Here is an 18,303-nt window from a genome sequence, read left to right on the forward strand (position 1 = left end):
CGGCCACGGAGCCAGTTTGACTCAGGCGGCGGAGAGAAGACCTGGCATGAAAGTTCGCATTTGCAGGCTCAAAAGCCTTGCGAAGAGCACGCCGGAATTTATCCCACGTCGGAGTAGGAAATCCTCCGTCGTCACCAAAGGAAGGCAGTATCTTTCAAGAGGGTACTGGCCAATGCCACCTTTTTGTTTTCGGGCAATTCGGTATTTGAGAAATAAACCTCCATCTTGTAGAGCCAGTGATCAATTAACCGCTTATCGCGGCGGCCATTGTAGGGCTCAGGTAACTTGATATCCATCTTTCTTGTCTGTGCTGTGGTCATTAATTTATACAAAAGTTTGAGTTCAACATTGTCTACCTCGGCGATCGGATCGGGAGCAGTTGAAGGATCATCCTGCTGGCCCACCGAGGATGATGATGATGATGTTGGAGAACGCGAACGACGCGCTCGCTGTGACTTCCATAATCCCTCGCGCTGGTGTTGGTGCCGTTGTTGCATATCTTCCATTTGTGATCGCATTGATGCCATACCGTCGAAAAGGGCCCGTTGCAAGTCCTCCATCTGTTGTTGAAGAGTGGTCATCTGCAAGGCCTCCATCTGAGGATCGGCGGGTGGCACGTTGTCGTGCGAAGTCGACATCTGGAGAACTCAGAGAGAGTACTGAGGTGAAGCAGGAAATGTCCACCCGAAATGTAGGATGGAAGGAACAGCTGCGGGAGAGGCAGTAACGGGATCCTCGTACTCGAAGTCGGGATCCTCTACTTCCTCAGGATCGTCCTCAGAGGTTACTTCGTCTACTTCCACTTCTTCGTTTGGTTCCGCCAAAGAGTTGGTCACCAGAGATAATGGAGTATAATCGGGAACGAAGATCTCGCAGTAGAATGTCACAGGAGGGCGCGTGGAGGAGAGATTGCGGAGGCCATCCACACTGCACTCCGGAAGAAAGCGTGCCAACTAAGAGTACCGTGACAGAAAGTACTCGAAATGAGTAAGGTGCAGTGGCTCACACGTGAGGAAAATAGTCCAGATCGCCCAAGTGTCGGGTTCGGTTACATGCGGGCTACTGACATGTATGCGGTACACCTGTGAGGCCGGGGCTACTGGGATAGGAGAGTCCGGGAGACTTGGAATCCACCCAGCATCGGCGGAAAGTGGCACCGGTTCCGGAGTGGGGGCACGAGGAGGGCTGTGTTCGGAAAGAACAGCCTCGGGGATCTCGTCGATGTAACTCAGGTAGGAGATGTGCATGTCGGGCTCCTCTGGAAAGTTGTCCATGAAGCATGCACGTAGATGGCGAGAGCGCACAGATGGTGTGCCATGGGCAGAGCCGAGAGAACCCACTGACAGCCGGGAGGAAGATGGTCGCCGAATCGCCGGGGAGAGGGGGGCGAACGTGGAGATGGCGGCATCCTAACAACCGGGGGAAAGGGGAGGGGGGAGGGGGAGGGGTTGCCGAATCGCTAACGGAAGGGGGGTTCGGTTCACACTAGAGCACGCCCGTTTTTTTTTTAGATTAGAGACCCACGTGCCGATGTTATTTAGTTTTTTTTTTCAATGGTGTAAAGGTGACGGGCATGGATCGCGTAGCCGACCGGAGGAAAAGGTGCGCCGCTTCGAAAAGGCGCCGCCAGCGACTATGCGAAGAGGTGGAGGGCGGGCGCTATTCGGCGGCGAGGGGCTCAGGGCCGGCAACTGCACTAAGCAAGCGAGGGCTCACGGCCGGCAGCGAACGAAGCGAGGAGGGGAGGGGTGTTCCATACTCAGCAGAGAGGGGGGGGGTTCCTGCCATGCAGTGAATGACTACCACCACCGGCAGCAGGGAGGGGGGTAATCTAGGTATGCAGCCAGGGTTCCCTCTCTGAAAAACACACGGTGCGTGTGTATGGGTGTGGATTTTTTTATTTTTATTTTTTGAATTTACATCACCATGGGCAAAGATTTACGCCAAGTCCACCATCACTCTGTTAAAAGTAGTATCTCATGTGGAAACGAGTTGTAACAAAGGGCATAAGTTATTATTTAACTTATGCTACATGAGTCGGCCATTTCCATTGAGGGTATATATACCCATGCCCACCCATTGTAATATCTATCTATTCATTGCTAATACACGTCAAGCGTTGTTCGCCAACCCCTCTCTCTCTCTCTCTGCGTCAACTTCTCTCTCTCTCTCTCTCTGCGTGTATTCAAACTTCCGCATGCACGACTTTGACATGGTATCAGAGCTGAGTGCTCGTTGATTCTTGGGCACATGGAGGAGTTGGAGAAGATGGCTGCTGCAGCGACTGAGGTGGCGCAGGAAGTGAGGCTGGTGCAGTGACGTGGCGCGAACTGCACGTGTCAACAGCACATTGCGTGTTGAGCAGCAGCAGAACTGTGGCTTAAGAGCTCAGGCGCAGAGGGCTGCCAGCCACAAACAGACACGGGCGAGAGGCTGCCAATGACACAGGCGCAACCATCGGGGAAGTCCAGGTGCGCAAGGCTGGCAGTAGCACGACTGTATAAAGCCAGTTCAAGGTAGCAAAGTACATAGCCCAAGGCTTGAGGAAACGCACAAGGCGAGCAGACCGGGTCGACTGAGAAGAGGTGGATGGAGTTTTCGAGATGGGACTCCCGTGTTCGAGCAAGGACGACAAACTGAATGGCGACAATTATGCGCATTGGAACTTGATCATGAGGCTATGGTTTAGCAGAAAAGGCTTATGGGACATTGTTGATGGCTCGGAGGAACGTCCCCGAAGGGATAGCAATCGGTTTACACGTCTTCAGGAGGAGGAGTTTCTCAAATCTCTTGTGGATTGGGATGCTCACAATGCGAAGGCGATGTCGGCGATTGCAGAATCTCTCACCAAGGAAATTTCCCCTGCCATTCAGACTTTAAAGACTGCCAAGGAAATGTGGTCAAAGCTTGCAGGAATGTTTGATCGAGACTCAACAATGCGAGCAGTAACCCTTCTCGGCCAGTTGTTTTCCATCAAGTTTGAAGCCGGGACCTCTATGCAGTCATTTCTAATGAAGGCAAAGGTTATCCATGATCAGTTATCCGCTATGAATAGTGCGTTAACTAGTACCCAGTTAGCTGCCTTGGTTCTTACGAAGTTGCCTGAGGAGTTCGAGATGGTCTCGAGGGCATTACGCTTACAAGTCACGAAGGAAAAGCTGGAATTTGATGATCTCAGCTCTTATCTCATTGAGGAGGAAGCAGTGCTCATTTCCCAAGGCAAGATTCGAGTTCCGAAGGATGTAGAATCGGCACATGCTGCATCGGAATCCAATAAGAAGTCTAGGAGCCGTTGTTATAAGTGCGGAAAGCGAGGGCATTTGGCTCGGGATTGCAAATCCAAAGCTAAAGCTCAAGGCTCGACGAATGACAAAGGCAAAGGCAAAGCTGACGAGGATGACAGTGACAGTGATTCTACTAGGGATGCTACGGCGTCTGCCGGTGTGGCGAGGACTACACTGGCACATGCTCCAGCATTCTAGGTTGGTGGATGGATGCTACCACATGCTTCAGCCAGAGAGAGGCATGTGAGTGGCAGAGAGGGGCAGTCTGTGCTCCCGTTTTGGTGATTTGGACCCGTGTGTCGGAGTTCAAGGCACATGCATCTGGCATGGAACAGCTTGACAAATCTATGGACGTGATGTGTTCGTAGTTCATTGGTAGCAGACTATGGATGGGATGAGTTCCTAGTTCATTGTCAGAGAATTTTGGGCGTCATGTGTCGATAGTTCAATGTTCAGGAGATCTTTTGGACGTGTGTGTTCTCAGTTCAAGGAATGGAGGATCATGGATGTGGAGTTGTTTGCAATTCATTATTCTATGTGGCAGCTGAAGCTCAAGATGGCATTCCTTGAGGAGACAGGTTGTTTGGTGCATTTTCCGAGGTGTATTCAGTATCCGGCCAGTACTGAGGTGTCCATGGTTGCATCTACATCGACTTGGTTTCTTTTCTATGTCCACTATGAGCTTCAGAGAGGGTGTTAAAAGTAGTATCTCATGTGGAAACGAGTTGTAACAAAGGGCATAAGTTATTATTTAACTTATGCTACATGAGTCCGCCATTTCCATTGTGAGGGTATATATACCCATGCCCACCCATTGTAATATCTATCTATTCATTGCTAATACACGTCAAGCGTTGTTCGCCAACCCCTCTCTCTCTCTCTCTGTGCGTCAACTTCTCTCTCTCTCTCTCTCTCTCTCTCTCTCTCTCTCTCTCTCTCTCTCTCTGCATGTATTCAAACTTCCGCATGCACGACTTTGACACCGCTGCTTCCATACAACACCGAGAAGAGGAGTGGACGAGGGAGTGCCGCGGAGAGGGTGAGGGCTTCACAACCCACGGGTAGGAAAAATTTTGCTCTGATACCACTGTGAGGATTATGTTGTTAATCCCTCATATTGTGTACTAATTACTACTTAAGTACTTAACTTAGAGAACAAGAACCTTCAGGAGAACACTTGAGAGAAGATTGAATTGACTTGATTAAACTGAGTACAATAGGTCTCTTATATAGGAGATGAAGAGACACATTTGAAGAGGCATGTCCTTTGACGAAAGGACATGACCATAGACGAAAGGATACAACTTTAGGCTAAGGGATGTGTCTATTCGATGTAGAGGCACAACCATTCATCAAGGGATACAACCATTCGTCGAAGGGATGTGGCTATTCGATGAAGAGGTACATCCTTTGGCGAAGAGTCGCAACCAATCGAGGGTAGGGGTTCCCTTGGCTGGTTACTCTTTGCATCTGCAACAGGAATTAGCAATGAAGAGAGGATCTGATACATACATACCTCACAATCGTGACAATTATAATAAGAAGTTTTGGGAAGCTTTACTCCCAGTTACTTCTTATCGTGCAATGCCATTGTCTGAGCAGGTTGAGAAGTATTGTTGTGGGCTGCCCAAGGAAGTGCGTGACTATTGCATAAAGACTCGAGTAACAAATATGTCATAGATGATAGAGAATGCTATAACGGCAAATGCATTACTCACTGGAGTCTCATCTGGATTTAAGGGCTGCAAAAGCACAAGCAAGAAAACTGAAAAGTCGGGGCATGCTTCGCGTGATGCAAAAGGGTCTACAGAGAAGCGGTATAAGAAGTTACCAATGCCCAAGAGAACTCCTGAGGAGAGACAAGCTTTGATGGATGCTCAGAAGTGATTTTTCTGTACTAAGGAGGGACATATGTCTTTCAATTGTCCCAAGCGTAAGTCCCAAAAGGACTATGACACAAAAGGGGGGCCCAAGTCTAAGAAAGCAAAGCCTTCTGTAGGGTTAGTTCCTGATCTTGTTGGAGAACAACCAGGTGGTGAAGAGACTGAGTTGTGCAGGGCATGGGGCAAAGTTAGAGATCAGGATGCCTTGATTTTCTTTGACACGGGTGCTAGAGCCAACTTTATCTCACCAGATTTGGCTGACAAATTGGGGATCCACGCAGAGGAGATGGGGCCTTTGAATGAGGCTAATATGGCTTGTTCTGGGTATGCAGAACCCGTTACCCCTAGGGAAGCTGAGGCTTCATGTGCAGGGCTATGTGGACAGTGAGGAGTTCTATATCATGCCACTTGATGGTTGTGATGTTTTGTTGGGTATGCCATGGTGCCATAGAGTACATGCAGTGGTGGATACGTATAACAGGAAGATTATTTTGACTCGTAGAGGGAAAGAGCATATTTTGGATGTAAAGCTTAAAGGGGAATCCGTTCCTATTGTATCGGCTTCGGCCATTTCATCAGTAATGAAAAAGCATCTTTTCGCGTACTTCGTTTTTGTAAAGGATGCAAAAGATGATGAGTCTAAATCTAATTTGTCTATGTTAGATAAAGACAGGACTGATTTCCTACGTGAGTACCAAGATTGTTTTTCCGAGTCATTGCCAGGAGAACTTCCTCCGAAAAGGCCAGAAGATCATGCTATTGATCTAATTCCGAGGAGTACCCCACCAAATAGACCACCAAATCATGTTACTGCAGCCCAACAAGAGGACCAGGTACAGGAGTTGTTGAATAAGGGGTCGATTCAGCCTAGCTCATCATCCTTTTGCTCACCTATGCCCTTAGTGCAAAAGAAAGATGGTTCTTGGCGCATGTGTATAGATTACAAGGCGCTAAACAAGAACACCATCAAGAATCGATTCCCTATTTCGAGGATCGATGACATATTGGACTGCTTACAGGGCTCCACAATCTTTAGTCGGATAGACTTGAAAAGCGGATATCATCAGATACGCATTAGACCCGGGGATGTGCATAAGACAGCATTTCGAACCACTTTTGGGCTATATGAGTTCTTGGTCATGCCCTTTGGCTTGACAAATGGTCCTGCCACTTTTAACAGGATGATGGATAGGATTTTCTGGCCTCATAGAGCGTTTGTGGGCACATTCTTTGATGATATGATTGAGCATTCACGCACAGAAGAGAAGCATAGGAGGCATTTGGCCACTGTGTTTGAAGAACTCCGGAAGCATAGGTTGGTCATTAATGGCAAGAAGAGTGAGTTCTTCTTGGAAGAGATACACTTCTTGGGGCATATCGTGTCTAAAGATGAAGTCCGTATGGATCCTTCGAAAGTGGAAGCAATTCTCAATTGACCAGATTTGAGGACCTTGCATGATGTACGCAGCTTTTTGGGCTTGTGTTCCTATTACAGGCAGGCGGTACATATGGTATTTTACTGAGATTGCTTCGCCTCTTCATGCTTTAACAAAGAAGGGAACTCCGTTTCGATGGACTGATCGGAAAATTACAATCTTTAAAAAGCTTAAAGAGAAGCTTACTTCGGATCCCGTATTGATATTACTGAATCTCCGAAAGGCTTTTGTTGTCCAGTGTGATGCATGTGGAAACAGCATTGGGGCAGTTCTCATGCAAGAAGGGCATGTGATAGCCTATGAGAGTCGTATATTACAGAATGCCGAGAAGCATTTACAGGTTTATGGAAAAGAGATGTTGGTTGTAATTCATGCTCTTTCTACATGGAAACACTATTTGCTTGGGGCTGATTTCACTGTCTGTGCAGACAGATCATCAGACCTTGCGTCATTTCCTCACGCAAACTAAACTTTCTGAGAAGCATATGAGATGGGCCAACTTTTTGTCTATGTTCCACTTTCAAATTGTACATGTGGAAGGCAAAAAGAATGTTGTGGCAAATGCTTTGTCACGCAAGCCACAGGTCTCAACAGTTTCACTTGCTTATCATCATGAGCTTGATGAGATGAAAGAGCAGTATGCCCAGGATTAGCATTTTGGAAGAGTCTATGATCAGATGTCTGAGGGTCAGCGGCATGATCATTATACTCTCAGGGATGGCTTTTTGTCGATGCATGGTAGACTGTGTTACCAGGCAGTTACGACTCAAGGTTATGATTGAAAGTCATGCTCCACCGTATGCAGGTCATAGAGGTATTGACGCCACGGTAAAGGCAGTTGAGGCTTTCTTTTATTGGCCGACCTTGAGAAGAGATGTTGATGCTTTTGTTAGGCAATGCATCGTATGTCAAAAGGTTAAGTATGACCGTCAGAAGACACCAGGGTTACTTCAGCCTTTACCTATTCCAGATAGACCATGGGAGAGCATTACCATGGATTTTATATTTGATCTTTCAAGGACACAAACGGGGAATGATGGCATTTGTACTATCATATGCAGGTTCAATAAGCAGGCTCATTTCATTCCCGTGCGTAAGAAGATCAAAGTTGATCACATGGTGAAGTTGTTCATGGTGAACATCTTCAAGTATCATGGCATGCCTTCGTCTATCATTAGTGACCGTGATCCAGAGATGACAAGTTTATTTTGGAGAGGGTTGTTTGACAACATGGGTACAACTCTCAAGTTTTCATCACCATTTCATCCACAAACAGATGGTCAGTCGAAAGAGGCTAATTCCACAATGTTAGATCTTCTTAAATGTTATGTGTCAGAGCACAAGCAACAATGGGAAAAGTATCTTCCTTTGGTGGAGTTTGCTTATAACAACACCATCCATACCTCGACGAGGTGCCTTTTGCGATTGTGGAAGAAGAGAAGAAGGTACCACCCATTTTGCACACAAAGGATAAGATCTTTGAGGCTGACCAATATGTGGAGAACATGGATGAAGCTTATAGGAGAGTTAAGTTGGCACTCCAAAAAACTCAACAAAAGCAAAAAGAAGCAACAGACCGTCACAGACGTGCATTAGAGTTTGCATTGGTTGATTGGGTTCTTTTGCGATTTGAGAAAGCTAGGCTCAAAAAGAAGAAGGGTAAAGAGCGCTTATTCCCTAAGTTGAGCATGCGCTATTATGCACCTTTTCACGTATTGAAAAAGATTGGTGAGGTGGCCTATTGTTTGAAGCTATCAGATCACTGGAGGATTCACAATGCATTTCATGTGAGTCTACTTAGACCTTTCCGTGGGGATGTGCCTGAGGATGTATCAGATGAGGCTCAGCCAGAATTTGAGGAACTTGATGAGGTGCTTATTCCATAGCAGATACTGAGACATAAGGAAAGAAAGGTACGAGGTAAAGTTTCCCATCGCTATCTTGTGAAGTTCGACAACTATTCACCGATGGATGCGAAGTGGATGGAGGAAGGTGACTTAGCAAATTCACCTCAGGTTTTGCAGCTTTATCTCGATGCCTTTGAGTTGGAGCCGACTCTTGCTACAGCTCATTCAGGTTCAAGAGAGCATGGGTCTGGAGCATTGCCTGATGCTCAAGAGGGGGGGGTAGCACCTCCGCTCCCTTGATACAGAGCGGCTCAGATGACATCTAGAGGTCGCTTGGTGCAACTTTTGTCTCACCCGAAGGTACTGATGGCTGACAGTACATCTGCTTATGGGACTTCTATGATTTATGTCTACTCGTCACATTGGATGTTGTGGTTGTGTATGGTTCACAGTGGTATACAACTTGGACTATTACTACACCATTGGTTTGCAATGAATGTTGTTACATATGCGTGGCTTAGAGAGATTGGGACGCTGATCTTGCCATATTGTACATTTCACTTTGGATGTCTTGCTATATCACCAGATTGCAATCGAGGACGCTTGCCATTTTTCAAGAGGGGGGTTTGTCATGACCCTGTGAAAATGGGTGCAGCATAAGTGTGGGCATGGTGGTCGGTGAAATTAATTGTTCATACTTGGGTGCCCAGACAAAAAGTTAACTTGTGGACATCCCCAAGTGTGAAGGGGGACCAAGGGATTAAAGTATTCTAAGGTTTATAACCTTGGGTGGCCCCTAGGCATAAGTTTTAATAAACTTTATGGAGTCGTCGCCTGAAGGGATACACACAGGCTGCAGGGCTGCGCCTCTCCTATGCATGCTTATTGGAAGGGACTGTAGGCGGGCTGGACTGGACAGAGTTACGCAGGTGGTTCAGAGGCTGCGCAGGGTATCTCTCCCTCTCTCCCACGTGTGTCTGGCAGGGACTTGCTAGCGGGTTGTTGACAGGGCAGCAGGTGCAGCGTGAAACACTCTCTCTCTCTCTCTCTCTCTCTCTCTCTCTCTCTCTCTCTCTCGTGTGAGCTCTGGAGGGTATAGGCAGGTGGCTGTAATTCAGGACAGCAGACACTTTTCTCTTGGGGCTGGTGTATCTGACGAGGACTGGACTGAGGGACAGCAGTGTGCCGGCTGAATATTTCTTCTCTCTTTCCCTTTGGCTCTTGGAGAATTAGTCGGCTGCTGAATTGCAGAAGGTACAGGCGCCAGCAGGTTCTTTCTTTTCTCTCTCCTTTGCTTTTGGCAAGAAGATGGTTGTCAGTTGGGAAGTGTGAATTGTGAGAAGGGAACACAAGGCTGGACAGCAGGTTCTCTCACTGTTTCTCTCTCTCCCAGCTGCAAGACAAGAGGACAAGACAGTTCGGGGCTTTTCCTGGAGTCTTTTCTCTCTTGTGGAAAGCGACATAAAGACTGTAAGTCTCTCTTTCTTTATGAGCAAGTGGGACTGCAGGTGATGTCTTTTGGAGTCTCTCTTTTCACTGGCTCAAGACTATTCTAGAGTGGTTCTCTCTAGCCCTTTGTGAGAGAAAGGGTTTGGCAGTTCAGAGGGTGGAAACATGACAAGATTGTGGGCTGTTTTGGATGAGTTTGTGGACTGGTTTTCATGGCTGAGTTTATGGCTATGTGCATGGTTCAGTCAGATGCATATTCAAGGCCTCATGGATGTACAAACTTAGTAGATTAGATAGATTAGAGGAGATAACAATGTGGTGTTCTTGGGACACAAGGCTGTTTTACCTCTATGCTAAGAGGTCCTGAGGATTGGCAGATTGGACTTGCAGACATACGAGCCATGGATGGCCATGTTGTAATCATCTAAATCTTTCCATTGAATTTGAATAAAGAAATACCGAACAGGGCGCCAAGCTTTGGGGCCAACAAGTGTCATATTCCTTCTTGTTTTGGAGCACTCTAGCTCCTGTTTATTTGATTAATTGTCTGGACTACAATTGGATTAGGGGACTGCTAGTCGACCGCACTTTGGTTTCTACCAAAGGCCAGTTTCAGATATCCTACATCGGCATATTTGTTTGTTTTGTATTCATTGATTGTATTGATCCTGGCCAACGTGCCCGTGGATTGTTCCTGAATAAATTCCTGAAAGGGGGTGGAGCCTGTTCCCCGCTCAATGTGGTGTACTGTGCAAGATCCCCATTCCCTTTTCTCTCTCTCTCTCTCTCTCCCCCCCCCTCTCTCTCTTTATAATTTTTATCTCTTGCACACGTGGTTGAGTCTATCATTGCACGCCCCGCTGGGCTTACAATAGCACAAGGCATAAAAAGCCAAAAATAACCAAGGGCTGGAAAAGTACCATTTTCACACACCCCCTCTCAGGCCAGAAAGGGAACCATGAGAGAAGATGAGAGAAAATTAAGAATGCTAGGGTCCCTGTCACGTGCACACCCAATAGGTGTACAGGTGACATGGCATTCTTAGCATCCATAAGCATTAAGTAGGACATTTAAGCATTAATCAAGTATTATCCAGGGCATTTATACAGCATATATCTCAGCATGAGCATGTACACTGTTACAGTCTCAACAGCAGTCCATAAAGCCTTAAAAGGCATCTAGAGCATTTATCACATCAAGTAGTGGATTGTGGAACCTACCAACACGGCTTTGGTCAGCAGCCAACTGCAGTATTAGAGCATTTATGAAGTCATGGGCATTTTATCAATAGCCGACAGTAGTATTATGGGCATTTAATGCAGTCGTGAAGATACAATCATCTAGCCGATAGCATTACACAGCCCGCCGACCACCATCATAAACTCATATATAAGGCAGCGCATCATTCATTTAGTAGTTCATCTCATATCAGGCATCCTCTCAGTGTTTCCTTCCTAGGGAGCAAAGGGAGTCAACAATTTAGCATTCAGCATCAACAGTTCAGCATATTCAGAATTCAGTCATCATGTCCTGCCTCCTACATACAGGAAAGCCAGCATTCCAAGGGTGGACCTCAGCATTGGAGAAGGGAACAATCATTCATCATTAGCATTCAGAATCTCTCTCTCTTCACCAAGATAGATACTCCTCTAGGACAAGCATAGATCTATTTATAGATCTTCATTGTAACTCATCCATTTAATATAGCTGCATTGCATTGCACACCATGGTCTATCTCGCAAGTATCAATAAGTGCAATTTAGTTAAGTCCTAAGGTTGTTTTACGACGATCAATCCCTCGCATGTCATAGTCCCACACTAACACTTTGGCAGAAGGAGTGTATCCCCCTCGAAGAAAAGTCTGATAAAGTGTCATGTGCACACACATGTACATGCTAATCTCAGAGAGGCTAACCCTAAGGAGGTAACAAGATAAAGAAGAAAAGATCAGAACAAAACCAGATTTTTGGAGCATATACTATGAAGCATCTTGTGGACACACGGAATATTCCTGTCGACTGCAGCATTTATGAGGATTTATTTGTCCAAGAGCTAGCCTACCAGCTGTCGGCCAGTCCATGAGTTGTTCTCAAGCCTATATAAGGCTTATGTGCTCATTGTTTCATTCACTCACTCCCTCGAGTGTGGGTCTAGACATAGGACTAGGGTTAGGGTGTTCTACCTTTTTCCAAAAGGCATCCCATGGCTGCAAGGGATTATGTACCTTTTTGTACCATATGAAATACTGAATTTCCAGCTATCTCTCTCTCTCTCTCTACTCTCCCTTCTGTTTGTGTTTTTGCATCAACATGTTCCAGATAGTGTTTAGGGCTCAAAGAAGTCTCTCAGAGCTTCCGCATGAACATTGGTATCAGAGCATCAAGCTCAGCAAGGCTAAACACTGCTTCAGTCCCATATAGGTCCAAGGTACAAGAAAGTGCACACGTACGAAGCCCAAGGCAAGGAACACAAGACCGAGAAGAGCTCCCAGGAGGCTTGTTGGCGGTGTTCCACAAAGCCCAAAGGGAATGGCAGTCCTGTGAGCCAGGAAAGGCTTTCGAGCAACGGTTCCAAGGAAGGATGATCCTCCGAGGGGTGGAGTGAGAGTGCCAGACTCGTTTCTCAAGAGTGAAGACCAAGACAGTGTTCAGAGACAGGGCAAGAACGAAATGGGGACTGGATGAAATAGATGCATAGATCTTATTCAGAGTTAGAGTGGATTTGGAGACCGGGCCGGGCATTCAGTGAAAAGATTGCCAGAGTAGGAAGGATGCCAGAGGGACTCCGGGAATAGAATGGGATGATGACACTCATCCAAGAATCAGATTGGACTCCCGTCATCAAGTTTAGCAGAGGGGGATGTCATGTGCACACACATGTACATGCTTATCTCAGAGGCTAACCCTAAGGAGGTAACAAGATAAAGAAGAAAAGATCAGAACAGAACCTGGAGCATCTTGTGGAAGGACACAAGGAATATTCCTGTTGACTGCAGCATTTATGAGGATTTATTTGTCCAGGAGCTGGCCGACCAGCAGCAGTCGGCCAGTCCATGAGTTGTTCTCAAGCCTATATAAGGCTTATGTGCTCATTGTTTCATTCACTCCCTCCCTCTTGGGTGTGGGTCTAGACATAGGACTAGGGTTAGGGTGTTCTACCTTTTTCTAGAAGGCAGCCCATGGCTGCAAGGGATTATGTACCTTTTTGTACCATATGAAATACTGAATTTCCAGCTCTCTCTCTCTCTCTCTCTCTCTCTCTCTCTCTCTCCCTCCCCCTTCTATTTGCGTTTCTGCATCAACATGTTCTAGATGGTGTTTAGGGCTGAAAGAAAACTCTCAGAGCTTCCGCATGTAACATAAAGTCAGAGAAGGAGATCGTGATGGCAAAGGTGGTGATGGTAATTTGATGTATATGGGTTGATCGTCTCCCAATGAAGAAGAATCAACTTGTGGTGAGAAAAATTGGTCCTCTGACAATGCGGGTAGACGATCCATGTTGTGTGCTCTTGAGGTCTTCAATCCCTTTGCTCACGATAGCTCTGATACCATGTGAGGGCAAAAGGACGAAAGGACCCAATGTACGAGAGATCAGAGCAAATCAGCACAACATGAAATAGGTGTGTGAGTGTATATGTGATGGTGAGTGAAAACATGTACAAGAGGCCCTCTGATGCGAGGAGACTTTGAGTAGAAGACCGGTGCAGAAGCAAAGACGATGTCGGAGTTGAAGCACGGTCGATGACGAAGGCTTTGCATTGATGTGAGGCAAAGGCACTCCGTAAGGTGGTCGGTGTTAGGCTCTCGTCAATGGATGCAAAGGCACTCTGAGGTGGTAGTGAGCAGCAGAAGGTAAAGTGGTGCAGGCTCCAGTGACAAGGGTGTTGCGGTACCTGAGGGGTGATGAAGAGCAGAGAGGGCTGCCGTCCCGAGTGGTGCAGGCTCTGGTGACGAGGGTGCTGCAATACCTGAGTAGTGGTGAGGAGCAGAGAGGGCTGCCGTCCCGATGATGTGAGATGGTGAGCAGAGAGGGCTGCTGTCCCAAGGTGAACTGTGGAAGAAAAACGCAGATGTGCTGTAGCAGAGAGTGGGCTGCTGTCCCAAGATATGAACTGATGATAAAACGCTGATGTGCTGTACTGTAGCAGACACTGGGCTGCTGTCCCACGGTGTGAGCTGATGTAAAACGCTGAAGTGCTCTAATGTAGCAGAGGGCTGCTGTCCCAAAATATGCTGCAAGAGAAACGCTGGTGCTGAACGGCGAAGATGATGATCTGATGTAGTGCAGGCGCCGGCAGCAGCAGGTGTATGATGTGGTGGTGACTGATGTGATCACTGATGTGGTACAAATGCTGAATGATGAAGCGAATCTATACATATGAGGTGGGCTGCTGGTCGGCTCAGTAAAGGGGCTGTCGGCCAGCAGCACAACATAAAAAGCCAAGAATAACCAAATACATCAGATAAAAAACCCTTTTTAGGGCTGGAAAAGTACCATTTTCACACACATGCACTCCTGCACTTTTTGGGCGAGTTACAACAATCCCCCTCCCAAGCGCCCCCCACCCCCCCCCCCCCCCCCGTCTAGACGGAGGATCACAAGATTGATCTCCTCCCACGCTTGGATCCTCCAAGTAAGTTTCCACATTGCCTAAGCAAGGCTATTTATGAAGCATTAATCCAAGATGAGCAATTTACAAGTCCAAGTTAGCATAATGCAGCCTTGGAACAACAATTTGTAGCACAAGTAGCCCATATGGTCAGTAGCATGTAGGTAGAAATTAACGCACATCACCAAATCAAGTCCGAATTTGAACAATCATTGTAAGTATTCAGGTTCAAATGCAAGCTTTTTTCCCCCCATCTGCAGTAGCAACTTGGGTGCCTGCATTGAGGCTGCATGGCTCTTGCTTGAAGGCGGTACAATTGTTCCACAAAGCAGCTGGATGCTGATCGGGGGCGACCGGGAATTTGAACTTGGGACCTCCCCCTTCCGAGTCACAAACTTACACTGCTAGGCTACTCACCTGTTGGTTGAGGTTGAAGTGCAAGCTTCTACCTCTTCCATTTGTGTTTTTTCAGTTTTTGCTCTACATGAACCGGCTGTCCCATGTATTGAGATGGTACATGAGTTGACGAAGACATCTGTACTTGTGGTTGCTGGGGCTGAATCTGAGAATTGCCTCCTTGTATTTGATATCCCATGGGTTGAGAAGGAACCTCACCCACAACTTGCTGCACATAAGGCTGACCCTGCTGTCCATCATGCGTGTCCACAGCCATAGCCGCCGTCCCACTACAACCCTCAGATGACAGATGTTCGAAGCAAAAAGAACATGGTTGTTGTATGGGAGATGGTCACCCTCTGCTGTTAAAGGAAAACGTGAGCTTTCTTGAGGAAAAGGCGCTGCCCAGACTGGTCGACCACAGCCCCCACTCCTTCACGTGAGGAGGGCCAAAATGGGCGCACAAGAAAAGCCAGAAATATCCCCAAAAAGCACGTGTCCATCTTTAGCCCACACACTCCATTTTTGGGATTAAAAATCTCATAACCGTGAGCTTTAATTTTAACACCCCCAAAATAGAACCCACGTATTTTTTGGCTTCACGCCCTTTCTTTTTGGGAAAAACACGAGCTTCTGTAGTGTGCCAGCCTGATCGTCACCCATGCCCACGAGGGGTGTCCATCATGACTATGGGCACACCCAGTTTACACAACAGGCCCTTCATGCTATATTTTGGATGTTCACCAGCACGCTACAGTCCTCCGTTTCTCCTATGCAGCAAGACAAACACCCTCTCATCTGAAGGTCGCCTATGCACATACAAGCCCCCAACATTGGCCACAGCCACCCCGCCAAGACCTGGCTCAGCTGTCCCACAACCGGCAGGTGAACAGAGCGGTTCTCCTAGATTGTCATCAAAAGCATGAGTATCATTCATATGCCCCTCCCATGGAGGATGTGCATCCGACCTTCTGTGGATCACCCTCAGGGCAGTCAAGAGCGTCTCACAGGCCTGTGACCTAATCCAACAAAAGATGTTTGTGTAGTAGAGGGTGAGATGAGGCTGCTGAAATATTTCTCATAAGGATAAGGTCCATCTGGCTAATTGTTAGCAATGAGATGTGACGACCCTCTTAACAAACTCTCCCAGTTTGTGAAAAATTGACTACAAGGCTCCACCTATGAGCAAAGGTAATATCTCTCTCAAAGAAAAAAAAAACTGAACGATGTTTGTATTTCAATTTAAATACTTTAGATATTTACCTTGTCAGCAACTGGATCCAAAAATGCTCCAAAAGTAGAATTGGAACCCATCTGAAACCCCAGATCAACAATAATTGATAAAACATGTATACACCCACACGTACATACATACACATACGCACAAAAGTGCACGAATATCTTCTAGACATTGAGCTCACAAAGCTGGTTACTAACCTTCCTCGCAAGAAAGCCATCAAGCCAATCTGTTATGGCTGCCAATACAAAGATGCAAGCTACAGCCGCTGTGGCCCACCATTCATTTGAGTAAAACACTGAAAAGCCCCCAAAAAAAAGTAAAGTCAAACAAGTCAGTGAACCAATATAAAACCATGAATAGCAATAATTCCCGTTCAGTGAGTCGACTGGACACATAATTTGCTTCACGCAGTCACTAGTCTGAACCCTCAACCAGCCCTCCAAGACTCCAAAGTACTGTTATCTACTTGTAAGAGGCTGTGTCAGAGCTGCAGGTGCCTACACCTTCCTTGCGCACATATGCTCCTAAGAGATCTCGTCGGGGCTGCAGAGACACTTGCTTGACAAAGTCTGCCCTGACAAAGCCCTGACACCCCCCCAAGGAAGGAAAATCTTTGTGTCCTATGTCGTAAAGGTCTAGTCAGGGCTGCAAAGGTACCCTCATATACACCCCCTCCCCCTACCAAAAGGAAAAAAAACAAAAAACAAAAAACAAAACAGCTAACAAAGAAGGGATTACGAAGGCATCATCATGATCCGATGTGTCCCGAGTCTTCACCAAAAAAATTATGCAAGATATATTTTCGACATGAATCTGATTGGGGGGAGGGGGGGGGGGGGGGGGGGAGCCAAAGCAGTAGTGAAAGATCGTACTAGAAAACCACCGAGTGGAGTGGAAAAGCGAAGAATCGAAAGGGTTTTCAAAAATCAAAAGCCACAGTGTTTACCCACACAGAGGACCTTACCGAACAGCAAAACTGGGATTGCAGCAACGCGTCCAAGTGTGAGGATGGTAGGAAGGGTTAGCACTTTGTTCTCAGAGCGGAATAAAGCTTTGTCGCCACCGTCGTGGGCGAGCTTTCCATGGTCATCATCGCCCTCCCCTGTAGAGAGAAGCATGGCCTGGCGCCGCTCGTCCTGGCCGTTCGCAACCGGGATCGGCGCAGCGTCTTCTCTGCTACCGCCGATGCCCCTGCTATTGCGCTCAGAAAATGGCGAGAATCGCTTCTTCTTCAGACTAAGAAGCGTTATTGGCATCCCAATCCTAGGGTTTCTGCCTGCTGCTGCTGCTGCTGCTGCGGGGTAGTTGGAGCACCACAATACGCTGAGAGAAATGCCAGAAATGAAAAGGCAATCAGCATGGACTGCTAGGAGGTGAGATTTCAATGGAGGGGAGGAAGGAGCAGAAAGCAACAGAGCTTTGCTGCTGTTGCTGATGAAAAGCGACAAGCTTGGCGGGCGAAGGAGGGCAAGGGAGACCATTTTTTTCCTTTTTTTTGCAAATTTCCATTTGACGCACATGTACTGGATGACGCGATAGCATGCTGACATGGCCCTTCATGACGATATTAATTGCCACGATGGAAACTCTTACAATCTCTTACGATGGAAACTCTTACGATGGCTCGGTTGCAGACGTGTCCTACAATCTCTGTTCAAACACTCTGATGACGTGGCAAAAGTTTGCAATCCACTGACGTGGCCGCCTGCTGGTCAGTCAACTAAGAGGGTACATGGACACGTGGTAAGTTTACAGTGCTCCAACAAGGCAAGAGTCCTGCCGCCGACAGCACCCCCCATCAACATTTGTAAATTTTCCAATTTAAGCAATAAGCAAGCTAAAAAGGGGCCTAAAAAAGGAAAATCAATTGATTAATTAATGAGGGAACCTTTGTGATGGTTTCTCTAAACCTTAGTAAGAGAATTTTTTAGATATTTTACTCTAGAATATACACCCGGGTATAGTGTAATTGGATCTTCAAAATTACTTTCATTTTTTTGGAAAAAGGGAAAATACGTACAAGGCCATAGTGCAATTACTCGGGGAAAATTGCCAGGGTATAGTATAATTGAATCTTCAAAATTACTTTCACATTTTGAGTTTGAAGGTGTAACAATTGGTGGTTTCTACTGAATTCGTAGTAATAAATCCTATAAATT

The 18,303-nt window shown here is 46.8% G+C and overlaps 1 protein-coding gene across 1 annotated transcript in view; it reads right to left on the reverse strand.

Moving 5' to 3' along the window:
• Window positions 1-17,740, reverse strand: part of LOC147616415 (CDP-diacylglycerol--glycerol-3-phosphate 3-phosphatidyltransferase 2-like) — a 55,303-nt gene extending 37,563 nt beyond the window's left edge. Inside the window, exons 1-3 of the mRNA XM_086777489.1 lie at window positions 17,109-17,740; window positions 16,342-16,439; window positions 16,168-16,218 (exon numbers count right to left, since the gene is read on the reverse strand). Of these exons, the coding sequence (XP_086633615.1) occupies window positions 16,168-16,218; window positions 16,342-16,439; window positions 17,109-17,694 (735 nt within the window). The 5' untranslated portion in view covers window positions 17,695-17,740. The remainder of the gene's footprint in view (window positions 1-16,167; window positions 16,219-16,341; window positions 16,440-17,108) is intronic.
• Between the last annotated feature and the right edge of the window lie 563 nt (window positions 17,741-18,303).

This window comes from Cibotium barometz, chromosome 38 (assembly GCF_041138505.1).
Source record: "Cibotium barometz isolate CiBa-2024 chromosome 38, ASM4113850v1, whole genome shotgun sequence".
Taxonomy (NCBI): domain Eukaryota; kingdom Viridiplantae; phylum Streptophyta; class Polypodiopsida; order Cyatheales; family Cibotiaceae; genus Cibotium; species Cibotium barometz.